The sequence below is a fragment of the Furipterus horrens genome, unplaced genomic scaffold (assembly GCF_987537825.1).
Source record: "Furipterus horrens unplaced genomic scaffold, mFurHor1.1.pri manual_scaffold_9, whole genome shotgun sequence".
In the NCBI taxonomy this organism is placed as follows: Eukaryota; Metazoa; Chordata; class Mammalia; order Chiroptera; family Furipteridae; genus Furipterus; species Furipterus horrens.
This window is the reverse complement of record NW_028327179.1, coordinates 84,508,674-84,526,377: the sequence shown is the minus strand read 5'-3', so window position 1 is coordinate 84,526,377 and position 17,704 is coordinate 84,508,674. Positions and strand designations below refer to the sequence as shown.

Sequence of the window (17,704 nt, the reverse complement as noted above, 5' to 3'; positions counted from 1 at the left end):
CACCAGAGCTCTCAGAAGCCCGGACAAAATCAAGGGCTTTTCAATGAGGCTCAGAAGAGAACAGGTCCTGAGAGTAGATACAAAGATGCCAAAACCTTATCTTGCCAGGACACAAGGTAATGAGAGAGGCGGCGGCTGATGACAGACAACTTAACTACAAAAGAAGGTCTGTATGTTGGGAATTAGAGGTTTATTTATCCTCAGAATAAAAAAGATGTGGCTTCCTCTAGATGTGCCATGTATTTGATTGAGGCATAATGAGGGTTTCCCAAGAGCAGACAGGCACCTGCATGAAGGAGCCTGGAAGGGCTGGCAAACTGAACAGAGCTGCTGAAGTGGTATGAGTGTTTCTGGAGGCAGGTGAATATGCTTAGAAGCAGCAGGCAAACTAAAAATTGGTATTCTTCTTCCCCTTCTTCCTCACCTGGTCTCCCAATGGGTGCATAACGCAACACTCCCTGAGCTCCTATCAGATGATTTGAGAAAGGTTGGCAGATCATACCCACTTTGTAGAGAAAGCAGCGGCTACAGAGCCCCCAAAAAGCTCATCAACTCCTGGGCAGGCAGGTCCACTGACCCGGGAAGTCAGACAAGTTAACAGGCTGCCCTTTCCCCAAAGCTTACAATGTTTCTCTAAAAGAATTAATGGCCAAGCAGTGCTCTGATAACTAAAGTCAGATATCACTAGTGATAAACAGAGATCCAGGGATCAGAGACAAAGAAATCTGTTGGAATCAACACCCTTGCAGGGAGGGCCTAAAGAACCACTTATTATTTACCAAATGAGTTCCAAATTGAATGATATGAATAGAGCAGATGTTATTAATTTGGCCTTTGCTAAAGCATTAGACACAGTATCTCAAGAAATTTTACTTGGGAAATTAATTCACATTGGCTTGGTTCAGTATGCAATCACTGAAGATTAAAAACTGGCCATAGGGTGATAAACAAAAGACAGTTAAGTGACAGTCTATTCAGTGAGAGACTTGGGGTCAACACCAAAGCCATTCTTGTCTAGGAGTTCTATTCAGGGCCGAGGAAGGCATAAACAACTCGCTAATGAGATCTGCACAGGACACTAAGCTGGGAGACAGGAAACCCATTGACAGGAGCATAAAATTACAAGGCAGAGTTCAACTGGAAAAAAATATAGCTAATCTATCTTGGGGAAAACAACCCTAAACTCCCATAATATTCAAGACAGGCAGGATGAGGGGCAGAAGAAACATGTAAAAAGAGCTTTGACACGCTGTGACATGACAGAAGCAAGTAAGAAAGCTAAGGGAACATGAGGAGTGTGTTATAGGGAATGGTGCACTTCAAACTGCAGGCAAACCAAAGTAAAGCATGTGGTCTTGAAGGGAGGCCAACCTTACCGTTTAAAATGGGGGGCGGGGGGGTCATTCTACACAGAAAATATTCTAATTTAATTCTATTGTTGTTCAATTACAGTTGTCCCAATTTTCCCCTCATTGGTCTCCCCTGGCCCAGTCAGTCCCCACCCTGCTGTCCATGTCCATGGGTCCTTTATACTTGTTCTTTGACTAGACTCTTCCCCTTCTTCCCCCCATTACCCTCCTCCCCTCTCCCCTCTGGTCACTGTCAATTTGTTCCTTATTTCCATGAAAATATTTTTTAATGGCTACAAAACCACCATTCCTATCTTTCGCAGACCTTAATCCATCTTGCTGGGGGTTAGCATCTACAAGATGGCACTGGACTGCCATTCTGAGGCTCACTGATGATACTGCTTCAAAGGAAACCTCACAGTTTATGCTGGCCATTTCTTCTAAATATTTATGAGGTCTGTGCTGCCTTAGAGCAGTGCCTCACAGGCTTGGGGAAGTAGTCAATTTCTCTCCGTTTACTCAACCTGCAACACAGCAGTGACCCTGAAGCCAGTTTTCCGACCATCGACCATCGGTCTGAAAGCAATGGCTCAACACAATTATCTCCAGGCAGCTCACTGCTTTAACAGGCAAGCATCTTGTTACATTCCTTCAGCTCAAAATGAATATTAGGCTAAAGAGGCCGTCTTCTTCTTAAAACCTAAAACTTAAAAAATTTCACTCTATGCATACTCATTAAACATTAGTGCACAACATAGCTACTTCCAACAGCATAATAAGAGAGCTTGTTGTGGCCTCACTTTCCAGAGCTGCTATGCAAATTATTTTCATGCTTACCTACTGGTCAAAATTAAATATCCACTAGTGGCAGAGTGAACCCAGGGCAGAAAATAGGACTCTAGATCCCATTGTATTGCTAAGTGCTCCAGCGACTCTGGGAATGCATAACCTATTTTTCAAGTTACCACCAGATCAAGCTGAGAGCGCCCAGCACGGGTCCACGCCCCCCAAATCCCACCTTAAGTATGTTCTAATCATTGTCCATTTCCCTGAAATAACTAGATCATCAAACAGTACTTAAGAGATGTGAAGCCACATTTCCCATGATGGGTTCTTTCAGCCCAGTTGACTTAGTGATAACATAGGCAGAGAGGGAAAAATGAGGAAGTGAGAAAGGATTAGAGAAACACTGTTAATGGACTCCCCACCATATTATTTTATACTAACCATTAATGAGCCTTAAACAACCAGATACTGGTATTTTCACTGAACTCTTTGTGCTCAAGAATCAGGTCCTAAACTAAAGAGTCTATTGGGAAAAGCCTACAAGAAAGAATCCAAAAAGCTGCTGTAGGCTGACAGATTTCTTAGCTGACATTCTGTGTGACTTTGTACAGATGCTCTATCCATCAGGATGTGTCATGGTATGAGAGGTAAGTGTCACATATCAGGGCAATGTTCTGGGTCAAAGAGCAAGAGAAGTGATCTCAATGACAAAGTCTGTTGTATAGATAACAATGTGCCCAAACTCATTCCTCCTCTAACTACAGAGCATAACCTGGCAATTACCAAACTTCTAAAACTAAGTAAGTACCAGGTGGCAGAAAAATGGGCCAATGAGGCAAGCACCTGTAATCACTTTGAAACAATAGATATATTTTGGTCAAGTCCAAGCAGTCTGCTGAGCTATCCAAGTCAGTTCAGCAATAGTAGCTCAGTTCTTGCTGTTTCCTGGTAAGTCTGGGAATCACCTGCACCACCCAATGACAGGCGTCTCCATGAGTAAAAGCCTTGAGGAATGGCGCTGGTGCGAAATACCGCTGAGCAGAATACACGTCCTTGGGGCAACCAGCCACAGGGATAAAGGACAAAAGTAAAATGTCACAGGGCTTCTCAAATGCCCTCCTGCCAGCTCTCAGAAGTGTGAAAGCAAAACTCATTTCCTAATAAATGTTTTCATTTCCTTTGTATATGACAAAAGGTCCAGAGGTGATGAATGAGAGGGTTAGGGAGCAGAGGCCTCTGGAGGTAAGAACCAGAGGCAAGTGTCCTGCACACGGAAGCAGGGCTTCACTGTTAAGTCCCAGGGAATGACAGTAGCGGTGACGGCAAGGGTATCTTATATAGTACTTGATCTACATAAAAAAATCATCTCTAATATATACCTATTACGTAGATTTAAAAAACAGAGGCCTATAGTACTTAATCAAGGTTTGACAGCAAGTTCGACGTGAGCTCCTTTTCTTTTCATGGGGAAAAAACGTAATAAAAGAATACAAGCTTTCTCAGCATATTATTTCCCATAATGTTCTGCTCAGGCTCAGGCAGGATAATGTGGGGAAGAAGTGGGGTCGTGGATCCCAGTGGTTTACTTTAAAAATTATTCATCTCACCTGGCCTCTGCGGCAAGCAGCTCATCATAGTGAGAGGATCTCTGATCGTCATCCTGCCGGTATCTGATCACAGTGGCTAGACCTTTGCTGACAAGGGCCTCAGCAATGTTTCTGCAACAGAAAAGATAGGTCAGTGAGCACAGAGGTGATATGGGACTCAGTCAACAGAAATAATAACAATTAGCACCTGGAGGACTTGAAGCATCCCGGCAGAGTGAGGGAGAAGCTGAGGACTTTAAGAGCAATGAATTGCTAAGCTAGAAATCCAAATAAAAGATGGAATAACAAAGTTTCCTAGCTCAGCATTTTTTGTCTAGTACAGTCAGATTCTATATCAATCTACACATAAAAAGGAGCAGAAAATATCTGTAAGAAGCACATATTAGGCCAAGCTATTTATAGCATGTTATAAACAAACCATTACCCTCAAGAAGAGTCTGCTCTAAAACATCAGATATACAGATTTAAAAAAACACACATAAAAGCATGACCTAAATTTCTTAAAATCTCCTTTCAAGCCTATACTATAACTAGAAAAGGTCTTGTTTCAATTTGGCGGTGTTAGAAACATTGGTTTAACATAACGCTTGACGTGCTTCTCTTATCAGAACTCCTGACTGTGGCTCTCCCACGCGAAGGGGAGTGCAGAAGGTAAGGCTATGAATAATTAGGGGGGTAGCAGGGAGGGGGAGGAAGGTACTGTGGTGGGATAGAAGTGCTGTATGAAAAATGGCATAAAATAGAGAAACAAATAAAATCAGAGATGACCAGCTTTGGAGTAATACTCCAAACAGTCCTCTTAGGACTATACAACAGCACAATAAGAGAGCTTGAATAAGAATATACAAATTAGAATCCTTCTTAAACCAATTCTCAATTCTGTTGAATCCTTTCTTTTACCAGAATTAGAGAGGCTCCACTATAAGTGACCTACATCTAACTAGAGAAAAGTGCTCTGGACATGACTCTCAAACATCTAATGTTGCGTATTTGCATGGTTACGCCCCATCCTGGAAAGGGACCTTGATGCAAAGCCATCAAACCGCAAAAACAAATTTTCAAAAATCACCCGTAGCAAGTATTGGAATCCAAGAGTCATGATATTGCTGGGGGAGAGTGGTGGTGGCTCTGTCTTCCTTTGTGTCTGTCATAATTACATGAAAGTCCCCACTCAAACCATCTGGTTAGCTGCCCTTTGGGGAGTGGGTATGCCAAGCAATAGGCTACTGTATCATATGCTACGATTTAGTGTTGTCTGGAAATGTAGTTAACCCTTCACACACTTGGAGATGCTGGGAGCTGAACCACACATTTAAGCCACTTAAGTAACGGTTCTCTTCATCAAAACCCAGGGACTTACTTTTTTAAAAGTTGCGAAAACAAAATAATATGTGCAGGAAGGGAAAGGAGGAAAAGATGCTGCGGCTGATTCTCTTCTCATTATGTGCCCCTCTGCTGCCTGTTTATCTACTGCCAGCGTGATATTAATATCTCCAAACCGCCACAGAATTAGCACTTCTCAAAATCCACTCCCACAAAGAGGCTGCTTTGCTGGCCACCCTGTCTCCTGAGTCACCGCATAAGCATGCTGGCAAACACTGTCATTATCACAGAGCTGGGTTTGGCAGCACGAAGAATGCCGACAGCCCCAAGTCGGCAGATGTAGATGTTGATGTGTGGGGAGAGTTTAACTAAGGGTGTCACCATGAAGCCTCAACAGGGCAGCAGAGAGGCACCACCCACCCGGGAGCCAGAGAGAAGACCACTCCACTTGCGACAGGCTGAGATGTCTGAGTGATCTGAAATGCCAGCAGAACAAAGACGTATTTGTTACTGCATTTTCAATTACTGCGCATTGGCATTTTATAGTCAATACGTGGGGTCTGGAGGAGAAAGCTGGAATGACAAAGCAGGAAAGAAAAAATTCATACAAACAAGCTTCTATCTGAAAAGCTAGAGAATATGAGCAAAAAAGCACAAATGTTTAATGATCCACTCCTGTTAATGCTGCTCAAATCAATTCACAGAATTACTGAGCACCTGCATGGCCAGTAGAGAACCAAGGGCAACGTCATTCCCTGTGCCTTCATGGTTGTTGCCCTGGTATCCTGTCAGCAAATGTCCACAAGCCACGTAAGGCCTGATTCCCAGCTCCACGGCCTGCCCGCTACCCTCCTCTCCTTTCTCTCTGAAGCTTAGCGTGTAAGCCATATTCTCTTAGCTTCATATCCCTAATTACAGATTTCTCCTGGAGGAACAGTTGTGGTGCTGGTGTTTAGCAGGAAGGAGAGTACAACACATGAAATAATAATAACCACCATCATTAGTGGGCATTTACTATGAATCAGGCATGTGAGAATCACATCACATGTATTTTCTTCTTGGTGTGGCTCCCCTATGATAAGTCCCTCAGCGTCTATCTTCCCTTTGCATTATGAGAGCTGAGAGGGCAAGGGCCGCCTCTTTCTTGCTCTGTACCACAGGGACTAGCATCATGCTTGTCATGAAGCAGACAGTAAATTTTTTCTGGATGAAATAATTTAGCTCGTTTAGGATAAATAATTTTTTCAATGTGGCAAAATCACAGCACATTCTTATAATTTTTTTTTAATGCATCCTGAAAATTTTGAGCTACTCTCTGAAATATCCGAAAAACACCTAATTGTTTTGAAACTACAGCACTGGAACATTACTTATTATCCTAAGCATATATTAGCCAAGCTTGCCAGGAATAGAATTAAGGACAAAAGCTTTCCACGTATGTCTTAGCAGCTTTTGTCTTTCTCCTCTCCATTATCTACGACTTGAATTTAAACAGAATGAAAGGGAGAGAGAGAAAATGAAATTAGCCAAGATCCATGAACTTGACTCTCTCATTCATTCCTTTTGGCTCCCTCTTAATGAAAGGTCAGAAGGTTTCCACTCTACCCCCTGCACAGCCCCCCACTAAAGATGGCTCAGAAACCAACACTGGTATGTTGATCATTTGCCCAGTAAGAAAAGAGAACATTAAATTACATGCCATGACATTATGCCGTTTTAGACAAATTCAAAAGTTCTGCTTTCTTGAGTGTATCAGTAATTCTACTCCAATTACACATGTCTGCCTCAAATGGATAATTCACAATCAGCATACAGAAAGGGCACTAACAGCCTTGGACGTCTAACAGGAAGTCATCTCTCTCTGTACCAGCTAGAAACACAAAGACAGTTAGTGGTGGGATTGAACTGCTTCTCCAAACTAAAAGAGAAATTTAGGTTCTTTTAAAAGTGAACTGTTTCCATTAGACATGATCAGATATTCCTGATACAAACATAACCAACATAAGTCTCACATACAGGCTTTCTCAAAGGATCTCTAGCAACTGAAACCTTTCCCTCCCACTCATTTCCACAGCAAAACAGGATGCTTAACAAGCACGAACTCTGGCCTGGCTGCTGTGGCTCAGTGGATTGAGCATCGGCCTGCGAACCAAGTGTCACTGGTTCGATTCCCAGTCAGGATACATGACTAGGTTGCACGTCAGGTCCCCAGTTGGGGGCGAGTGAGAGGCAACCACACAGTGATGTTTCTCTCCCTCTCTATCTCTTCTCCCCTGTCTCTAAAAATAAATAAACAAATAATAAATAAAATTGTTTAAAAAAATTTTAAAAAAAGAAAAAAAAAAGCACAAACTCTGAGGTCCCAATATTCTGCCAATGTGGAGAAAAGGTATTCTATGCCCATACACGAGAATACAATTCTTTAAACAGATTTCATTTACAGTAGATTATAATTGTCTTTTGTCAGCTTTCCCCATCCTTAATCTCTCTACTCCAAGATTAGAAGTAACAAACAACATATTGATATATGATATAATTGTCTAAAATTACCTAGACTGCTTAACTGTGTATGTGTGTGTAATTTTGGGACAACCTAAACTTACTGAAAAACTGCATGTCATATGGCGCACATGCCCTCCATCTTTGAATTGTTTGAGAGTAAGTAACCAACCCAATGTGTACTATCACCCCCAAATACTTCAGTGTGCTTTTCCTACAAACGAGGATAGTTTCCTGTATAATCAAAAAACAATGAACAGAACCAGGATATCAACGTGGACACATTAATTACCATCCACAAACCCTACTCAAATTCTGCCAATTGTTCTAATAAAGTACTTATGGAAAAAAAAAGGATCTAGTTCAGAATCAGGTGTTACATTTAGTTTCCATAGCTCCTTAATCTGGAACACTTCCATCTTTCTTTTTTCTTTTTTTCCCTTCCTCAGTCTTTCTTGACACCTCAAAGAGCATACATAGTCCAGTTATTTTGGTTTGTCTGATGTTCCACTGTGATGAGAGGCAAATTATGCATCTCTGGCAGGAACACCATAGAAGAGAGTCTGTATTGTTTGTTCCCTTAGCCTCCTATGAAATGATGTATAATTTACCATCAATGTTCACTGATCACTTGATCAGGATAATGTCTACCAAGCTTCTCCACTGTAAAGTTACTTTTTCCTCGTTATAATTGAGAGAAGACACTTTGAACTATGTAATTTTCAGCCCTCACTCTCCCGTTATTCATTTATTTATTTGGATCAGTATAAACTCATGGAGTCTCATTTTATTCAAAGGGTAATAATCCACTACTATCATTAGTTATTTTGATGCTGAAATCGTTCCTGAACTGGCTAGTGGGAACTGGGTCAAGCAGGCTTCTGTATCCTATGGACATGCCCCCACCATTCTTTGAGCACTTCCTGATTTCTGGTACAGCATGTTTTCAGGCTGCTGTTTTCTGTAGCTCTGCAATCAACCATTTATCTAAGTAGCCCACATTTACATCATTTTTTCTATACAATTATTTCTATAACTATTGAGAACCATGTGTAGCAGTCATGAAAATGTGCCTCTCAGTGACTGCAGGAAGCATAACTGACTGACAGTCCCAGCTGCTGTGCTTGAAAATCCATCACTGTTTCAGCCAAGGTTATACTTCCCACCAGCTGCTCCTAGCCAATGACTGAGCACAGCAGAGGTACTAAGGCAGGCCAATTGCTGAGACCTTGACCTCCTCTGATGGGCAACTTTGGCTCGAGGACTCCTTGTCAGCTTTGCAGAAACTCTTAGAACTAACTGCCCCACAGCTTAGATTTTTCCAATCCATCCATCCTTCCTTCCATTCTTCCTTCCTTCCTCCTTCCTTCCTTCCTTCCTTCCTTCCTTCCTTCCTTCCTTCCCTCCCTCCCTCCCTCCCTTCCTACTTCTCCACAGGGCCAAGGCCTACGGTGCAGTCCGATGACTCTCCCAGCCTCATCCCTATCCCTGAGAAGAGTTTTCCCCAATTAACCTCTTGCACATCTAGTCCCATTGTGGCATCAGCTTCTTAGAAAACCTGAACCGACCTACCATGAGTTCACACACATATCTACAATCCCAATCCAACATGACAGGGTTCATTTTAGTTTTCTTCCTTTCCATATATACCTCCCTTCTCTGACTATGAGAAACTTGGCTTGCATTATCCTTAATTTTTTACTTATAAGAAAAGACTCCTCTATATATACACATACACTTACTAACTCATACATTCTGTGACTTCCATGATTTGGTGCCTAACAACAGAGCTAGTTTAAAGGAAATACACTGCTTCGTAAAAAAATGACCTGGGTTAAATGGATAAGTATTTCAAAAGAGTGGGCAGAGGGAATAATACCATAACACACACACACACACACACACACACACCCTTTATTCTCTATCTGAACAAAGATAACAGATAACTCAAAATGGCTCTGGCTCATAGATCTCTACCTAGCTGTTTGAGCTTAACATTTTCCACTTAAAAATCATCTACATTTTATCAGTCACTGAGGGTCAATGGAAATTATGAAAGCAGGGTATTTTCCTTAAGGCAAACATGCACATAGGCACATATTCAGAATAAAGCAAGCCCATAAAGAAATGCTTCCACAGTATATTTCAGTCAAGGCTAAAGGAAAAGGGTTGAAAGATAACAGCTCAATTCATTCATAACAGTAACATCACCTATTGCAGAGGTACCCACCTCATGTGTGCATGCATGAACAAAAATACATATACTCCCCATATAATTTCTTTACAGTAATTTCAAGGCCCTGTGGTCAAATTTCATAAACTGAGCACAAAACACATCCCATAGCTATTTACTATGAGAGAACACAGATCCAAGCAGACATCAGGCACACAGCCCGGGCCTCTGTCACCTGGGGCCCTCCAAGCTCCAACGTCTTATACTGGAAAAACTGCCTCCACTTCCTTTTCAGACTGGCTGTACCTTCGCCACAAGGACAGGCTTTCTCGCCAGTACTGGGATGGAGATCCCCAGCTGACAGGGTTCCAATATTGATTTCTAACCTACCAGATGGCTCATCTCACTTCTCAGCTGTACAGGGATGCTCTACTGTGGGGCTGAGCCACAGGGAAGCTTCACAATGCTGACGTCTTTTTTTGCAACTAGGTTAGAACAAGCAAGGAGGAAGAGGTCACTACAGGATGCCATAAGAAGGCAGAGAGCGAGGAAAACTGGAAAACTCTTTTCTTCAGAATATTAAATCCGCTTTTATATTGAAAATGTGGGCTTTCCACTGTAATAAAATATACTAAAAAAGTGGGAAAATGATAAATGACTAACAGACCCAAATGCCTTCTTTCTCTACAGGTTCAATGAAGACCTCCAAGATCCATGCTCTTTGAGACAGGAATCTGACAGTTTCAGGCTTGAGTTATTAGCCTTGGCTTTCATAGACTGACAAAATCAGTCTGTAAAAAGGAGAGAGTGAAATTCTAGATGAGCAGAATCTGCAGACAATGGGCAACAAAGAAGTATCTTTTCTTCAGTTACTGCTTTCCAACCAGGCCTGAAAGGAGGGGAAAGTCCTATGGAGCAACAGGTAGCTTCCAAAAGCTTGTATGATGATACCTCCAAGGGGTCGCACTTGACCTCTCCCACCCAGTGCCTTTTATGCTCCAATCTCCAATGACTGAATTAGCATGGATCTGAAACTATGACCCCCCCCCCTTTTTTTCTTAAAATACATTCAGGAGGTGCTTCCTATGTAACCACGCAACATATGTAGACCCGAGATTGTGTTTTATAAGCATTAATAATTAGAAACATCTGAGGTGCTACAACATCCTTTACAGATTTACCAAATCTCTCTCCTACCATCTTCCCTATTTTTTCCACTTCTCCCTTCAATTAATGTAAAATTCTTAAAATAACTAATATTATTTTAAAAAAATCTCTTTACTCTTATCCGCTCCTTTATCTGTTTAACAAGTCCTGTCACCAGAATGGCCACCAGAGGACCCCACCAGAGGATCTGCACAGTGGCTAGGGACTTTCCCAGAATGCAAGACAGATTGATTGAAAACAAGGGAAGATTCAGATGCCTTGACAGCCCTATCCAGGCTCTAGAAACCAAAGTAAATTGAGGGGGGTGACAGGGGATGGGGGGACGGGGAATGCAATGGTTATTAAGGGCTGTATTAAGGCTCATGGAGTCTTAGGGCAAAACATCCTTGTTCTGGGCTCTGAGAGCCAAAGGTAACTGCTTTTGACAACCCACCAACCCAGCTGTGGTTATATTGAATGTAAGACATCTCATGACCCAAAGAGAAGCATGACCCAAGAATGGGCAAGTATGGAGTGGGACTCATCTGAATAACCTTAGAAATAAATCAAGCAAAAAGGGACTCTTCAGAACAAAACTTCCAATAAGTGTTAGTTTATATTGAATGAACATTCAGAACATGTACAGGTTCTAAACACAACTGTTTTCTTCATGAGAGCATTTTCCAAAGACTGGAGTTGAGCTATGAAAATCAAGAACTCTTGGGAACAATAGAGTCTGCTTTCTCTTTGTATTTAATGAATCCTAATCATTCTTCCTCGTGGAAAGCGGGATGTGGAAAGAAAACAACGAAGACTGACATGGACTTAGTTAAAGAACCCGAAAGGATGCATGATTAGAATGAAACCAAAGAAAACTCATATATAAAACTGGCAGAAAGGAAAGAAAGGAAGAAAGGGGGAGGAAGAAAGAGAGGGAGGAAAAGGAGAAACAGACGAGGGGGAAAAGGGGAAAGAAAACAAAGAAAAAGCCATTCCAAGAAAAAAATTACTGCTTTGTAGAAAGATAAATCCTCGAACCCCTACAGCACATATTCATCCAAACTTCATTATAAATAAAAGTCTTACTCCTGAGCCCTGACCAAACCCTCCCTAGCTTCAGAGGCCATGCCCCTCTGAGCACCAACAGTACTCTTCAGTTTGGGAAGAAAAGAAATAAAACCAGAGACACCTACGAAGCAGGCTTTAAAGGTGGATGATGAAGAAATGTCACTTCATACTCATCCTGCAAAGAATAGTTAGTTCTGTACTCCAAGGTAGCTCTGGTCCATATCATAGTCATTACCTTATTTCCACTTTTCCCTATGGCCCTTGATCTCCTGAAAGAAAAACTAACAGACAGGCAGCAAAATACGACAGAAATATAGAGTAGTCCCCCTTATCTGCAGGTGACATGTTCCAAGACCCCCAGTGGATACCTGAAACCAGGGAGAATAGTGAACCCTTTATGTACTTATTTTCTTTCTATACATACATACTATTATTAATTAGGCACAGTAAGTGGTTAACAACAATAACTAATAATAAAATAGAACACATAACAATATACTATAATAAAGGTTATGTGATGGGGTCACTTGTTTCAGGGGAACCCTTGTTGAAGTCTTCCTCTAAGTCTCAATGCTTTCTGGCACAGCACACTGATATTCATCAGAACACACTTTCTGGTCATGTCTTCCACCTACAAATTTAAGCCTTTCCATCTTAACTAAGTATTTATCGTGCACCATGGCTGTTAACGTTTGTAGTCGGAGGTGCAACAGCAAAACTAGCATAAATTTATTGTTCCTTCTCCACACTTCTAGTGACAGAAAAATTCATTCTTACTGTTATCTTAGCAACCTCAGCATACGATTTTCCCCCTTTTTTGTTAAGTAGAGAACTTTCAACTCTTCACTTAAAGGAAGCACTTTAGGGTTTCTCTCTGGCATGTCCAAATTGCCAGCACCGCCACTCCTGCACTTTGGGGCCATCATTAAGTAACATAAAGGTTACTTGGACACAAGCACTGTGATACCATGACAGTGAAGATGGCTATTAAGTGACTAACGGGCAGGTAGCATACACAGCATGAATATGCCAAACAAAAAGATGATTCACGTCCCAGGAGGGATGAAGCGGGACAGTACAAGCTTTCATCATGCTACTCACAACAGTGTACGATATAAAACTTATGACTTGTTAGTATTTTCGGACCATTGTTGACTGTGGGTAACTGAAACCATGGAAAGCAAAATGCAAATGGTCGGGGGGTGGGGGCTGCTGTACTTGGAAGAGGTAGAATTAAACACCTAATTCACTTCAGAACTCTAGGGAATAGAGAGAATAGTGTTGAAAATATAGGTCAAAGTGATTTCGAAAAGAAGGGGGAAGAAGCATAACATCAAATAGTTCCATCAAATTGTTATGCTTACTAAATAGACAATTTTATTCTGCCCCCGGGATTTCTGCAGTACTGTAATCTTATTGCCACCTCTTATATGACACTTTTATTTATTCAGCAATATCATGGTTATAGCTTGATAAGATTAAAAAAACCTGGTATTATACTGTATTATGCCAGCTCCTCTCTTGACTATCACTGCACTTTCCAGTCAACAAAATATCTGAGGAAGTTTGGACAATGATGAACCATAGCTGTATCTAAGAGGAGCACATTAAATGTAAATGACAATAAAACTACGTCACCTTCAAATACCTAATATGTCCCTTGATCAGCAATCCTCAAAATAATACAGGAGAAAAACAGTGGGGATGGGGATTCTGTTTCATAGACAAACTGCATGAATTTATCTGAATCTTCCTCATAGAGTGGGAAGAACAGGGGGTATGTACCCAGAGTGACATTCCCTCTATTACACAGACATCTTTTCCAGAAGTAAACAAATAGGTCCTTCAAAAACAATTAAGATAATCAATTAAATACTGGATCTAGCTTGAAGAAAGCAAACTGTCTAACTAATATGCACTTCCAATCCAGCCAAACTGGTCCACTCATTGCTAAATATGCCACACAATTATAGTTCCAACTATTTGCAGGACATGTGAATTTGCATGATTCATCATCATATAAAGCTCAGCGTTTCAAAAATAAACTCACTTCTCTACAATAAGCTTTTCTGAAGCCTACCAGATCAGCTCATTCTCCTAACATCTCATCAGGACCATCATATTCGCAGTGCCCTATTCCTGATGTCGCTCTCATTCCCATATAAAAGTAGTTGTCAAAACTTTGAGTTCCAGTCTCCAATGTTTCCCCCAAGAATGTTTTCTATTCTGTCCTTTCTCTCCACCCCAGTTGTGGCTCCCACTAAATCTCACCTGGACTCCTTACTGCAGCTTCCCTTAGCTGGTTTCTTTGCAATGTGGACCCAATGCTGCCAGTTTAATCCTCATAAAGCACAGGTCTGGCAAGTAAACCTATTTTCAAATCCACCAGGATCACAGAAACCTTCTTAGGCATTTTCCAATATTGAGACAACATTAAGTTATCATATATGCAATAAAGATGAAAAGAAGGAGAGGGGGAGGACACAGAGGTGGGGGAGGAAAGAGAGAGAAGGAAGGATGGAGAGGAGAGGGTTAGGGGAAAAGACAAACATTTTTTGAGCTCTATTCTAAATGCTTTACATTTATTAAACTATCTAATGATCACAAAATCCTGATGAGGTAGGAACTGTTATCAACCTTATTGTACAGATGAGAAACTTGAGGGATAGAAAGGTTACAAAACTTGTAAGTGACAGAGCTAGAACTAACAAGAGAGGCTATGCACAGAGACTTGGCATTTCAGCAATGAAAAGTATCTTGCTAATAATCCTATCCGACCCCTAAGCTATAAACATCTGATGACAGAACTATTTCCTTGATTTTTCACTCAAAAGATAAATTTAGATTTAATTAAGATCTATTGGGTGTCTATTATAGGACAGGCACTTTAACATACATTAACCTAATCCTTCTAGCAATACAAGAGTGCTAAGTATATGCTAATTCTTTATACTGCCAAAAAAGAGTAAATAGTTTCAGACTTGCTACAAGTAAGCCTGTTGTTGGTAAGTGGCACAACCACAATTAGAAGTCAGATTTTTATCATCCTAAACCCATTTTTCTTTTGACTAAGTGCTACGAGTTACAGGGTAATAGACTATAAAAGCATTCTACAATGGATCCCTCATATGTCTTTCTAACCCTGTTCCATCAAATGCCTTTCAATCTTCTGCTTTAGTCCAACCAGTCAACTTAGCTACCAATCAAGCCTTGCAATCTCTGCACCTCTATGCCTTTGTCTGCACTACTCACTTGGCCCTTACCTTTCACTTCTGTACATTATTATCTTCCTTTGTGTACATATCTTGTCTTCCCAACTAGATCATATTCCCTACTGGTCCAAAAAGAGCCAAATACTTAGTAGGCACTCAATAAATATTTATTGGCTAGCTGACTGATTTCACTCTCTTGAGTTCCCAGAGGGTTCTGTGGGCTGTTGGATAAAAACAAAGTAATAACTGAGTCATAGAATTTCTGATCAGAGAGAAGTCCATAGAGATAAAATAACCCAAAGCCTTCTTTATGTAAATGATAGAGAGAAACCCTGAATTTTTTTACCTGAGTTGTCTAAAGAAACACACAATGACACCATCACAACAGGTGTCTCAGAGCATTCCAATTCTCATCCCATTTCCCTTTATCATGCTATTGTCCTTTTAAAATTCTATAAAACAGGAATAAATATATTCTGCACATGAATGATCTGAAATGCCATTCATAGATAGAATTTTATCACTCATTAAAAATCCATATATTATAAATTTGATCACTCTAATAATACTAATAATGTCAGCTAAAATACATATTAAACATTTCATTATAATAATTTGCTTGCCTTCTGAGGATTCTGGGGGAGGGTGAGAAATTATTTGAAAACATCTGATGCCTTTTTCCTCTCTATTCTGACACAAGGTAGAAATGCTCAGTGTAGACATAAGCATGTTTTCTCTTCATCTTTTATATCTATTCTTTTCTTTCCTTTGAGAAAACATTTTACAGAAGAGCAGCGTGAAGAGTGTGAATATAGATGTGAGGTGAAAACATCCTCAAACATCTCTCTCTCAGAAATAGCGAAGGGAAGAAACTGAATCTGTACAGTCAGTAGCGGCTCCTTCCCCTACCATCACCCCCAGTTTCTCAATCAAGTCACTGACCTGGGAGAGGTCCTGTGACAAAAATTGATGATAGCCATTTCATATTTTTGTGTGTCATATGGTCTTTACATGTGTTTGAAATCCAAATATTCACATGTTAAACAGCAGGTGTAGTAAGTAAGAGGCAATTGCCATCCCCCTTTCTACATAAGGTCATATCCTACTGTTGGATATTTCATCTCCTACACTGGGGAAGATGAAAACCATCAGATGCTCACCCCTGCCCCTGTCCCTGGCAGCCAGTGCACAGACACACTGACAGTGGCTCTGCCAATTAAATGCTCCAGCTTTCGGAGTAAAGCAAAGGGAAGGAGGCAGTCAGAATTCATTACCTGGTGTCCTGCCCCTGAGACAGGGCCCGTGCAGGTGATGCTGTCCTTAGGCTATGCCTAAGCAAAGACAATTATTTCGCTTCCTGCTTCTTGGCCCTTTGGAGCTGCCCTGGTCCCCCTTCATTTTCCAAGTCTGATACTCCATCCTCAGTTCATTTCCTTCAGCTCCTCGAAACTTCCCAATCTATCTCCTTCCTTAGGACAGTCAGACTTGCTGCAGTCCAAAACAACTTAACAGAGCTAGCTGACCCTTACATTTTGGGGCTGCATTCTTGAGTTGCTGTGTTTTTTTATACAAAGTCCCGAAGCATGGGTTACATAGGTCACAGTTTCCTCTCAATCAGGAAATCTTAGCGCCTAGGCTTAGGGTGAGAGGCAAATGCCATAGTAAGGCTTCAAGAGTCTGTAGGCCGAGCAAAGGCCATCCAGGGTCCAGGGTCCAGGGTCCAGGGTCGATGGCAGGAAAGCACTTAACCTTTAACCTTCTGCTTAGGTACTTGGGAGTAGAATAAATGGGAAAAAATTCTTATCTTGCCCCATCACCTCACTACTAGCTGAGAAAGGAGTTACAGTGTGATCTCTATCAAAACACTTGACACTCAATGAGGTTCCCTAACCAACCTGAAATCCAATAGTTGCAGCCACCCTTGCTAAGCAAAATCAGAAGTGCAGGAGAAGATGAGCAGTGAAATAAGAATGGCCTTGAGGATTTTGCCACTCAGTGAAGAATAAAAGTCAGTTTAGCAATATCCATGATCATATTAAAGTGTGGACTATATTAAGGTGAATATCTTCAAGTCAAGAAAACACATATTTATGTTTTTACAAAGATCCCACTGCATTCAGGTGTAGGGGTCGATTATAGGTGCTTAGAAGAATGAATGAACAGTGCAAGTGTGAAGTAGGTCTATTATTAGTATTATAAAAGAGATTTTCCTAGTTATTTCATTTGAGTTTCTAAACAAAAATGATGCTCCAACTATACTTAAGAGTTACAACTATTTCATGTCTTTAGTTACCAAAAAGATTAAATTTTATTTAGTTTATTTTGTCTGTTGTTTGCTTTCCAAAATGCACATAAGAGGAAACCAAATCAACTTTCTTAAAAAAAAAAAGAAAGTCACAGTGTGGCAGTTGTTTTGTTTTCTTTTTTAAAAGAAAGGTCCAATACAAGACATTACCTCATGCTAGCACTTTAATAGAGGAAAAATATATATATAAATTATAAAAAAATGAGTAAGAGCCAGAATACAGTAAAACAGATGAA

At 40.8% G+C, this 17,704-nt stretch overlaps 1 protein-coding gene across 1 annotated transcript in view; it reads right to left on the bottom strand.

The window, feature by feature from the left end:
* SND1 (staphylococcal nuclease and tudor domain containing 1) overlaps nt 1–17,704 on the bottom strand; it is a 427,097-nt gene that overhangs the window by 192,883 nt on the left and 216,510 nt on the right. Inside the window, exon 13 of the mRNA XM_090287466.1 lies at nt 3,743–3,853. Within this exon, the coding sequence (XP_090143592.1) occupies nt 3,743–3,853 (111 nt within the window). The remainder of the gene's footprint in view (nt 1–3,742; nt 3,854–17,704) is intronic.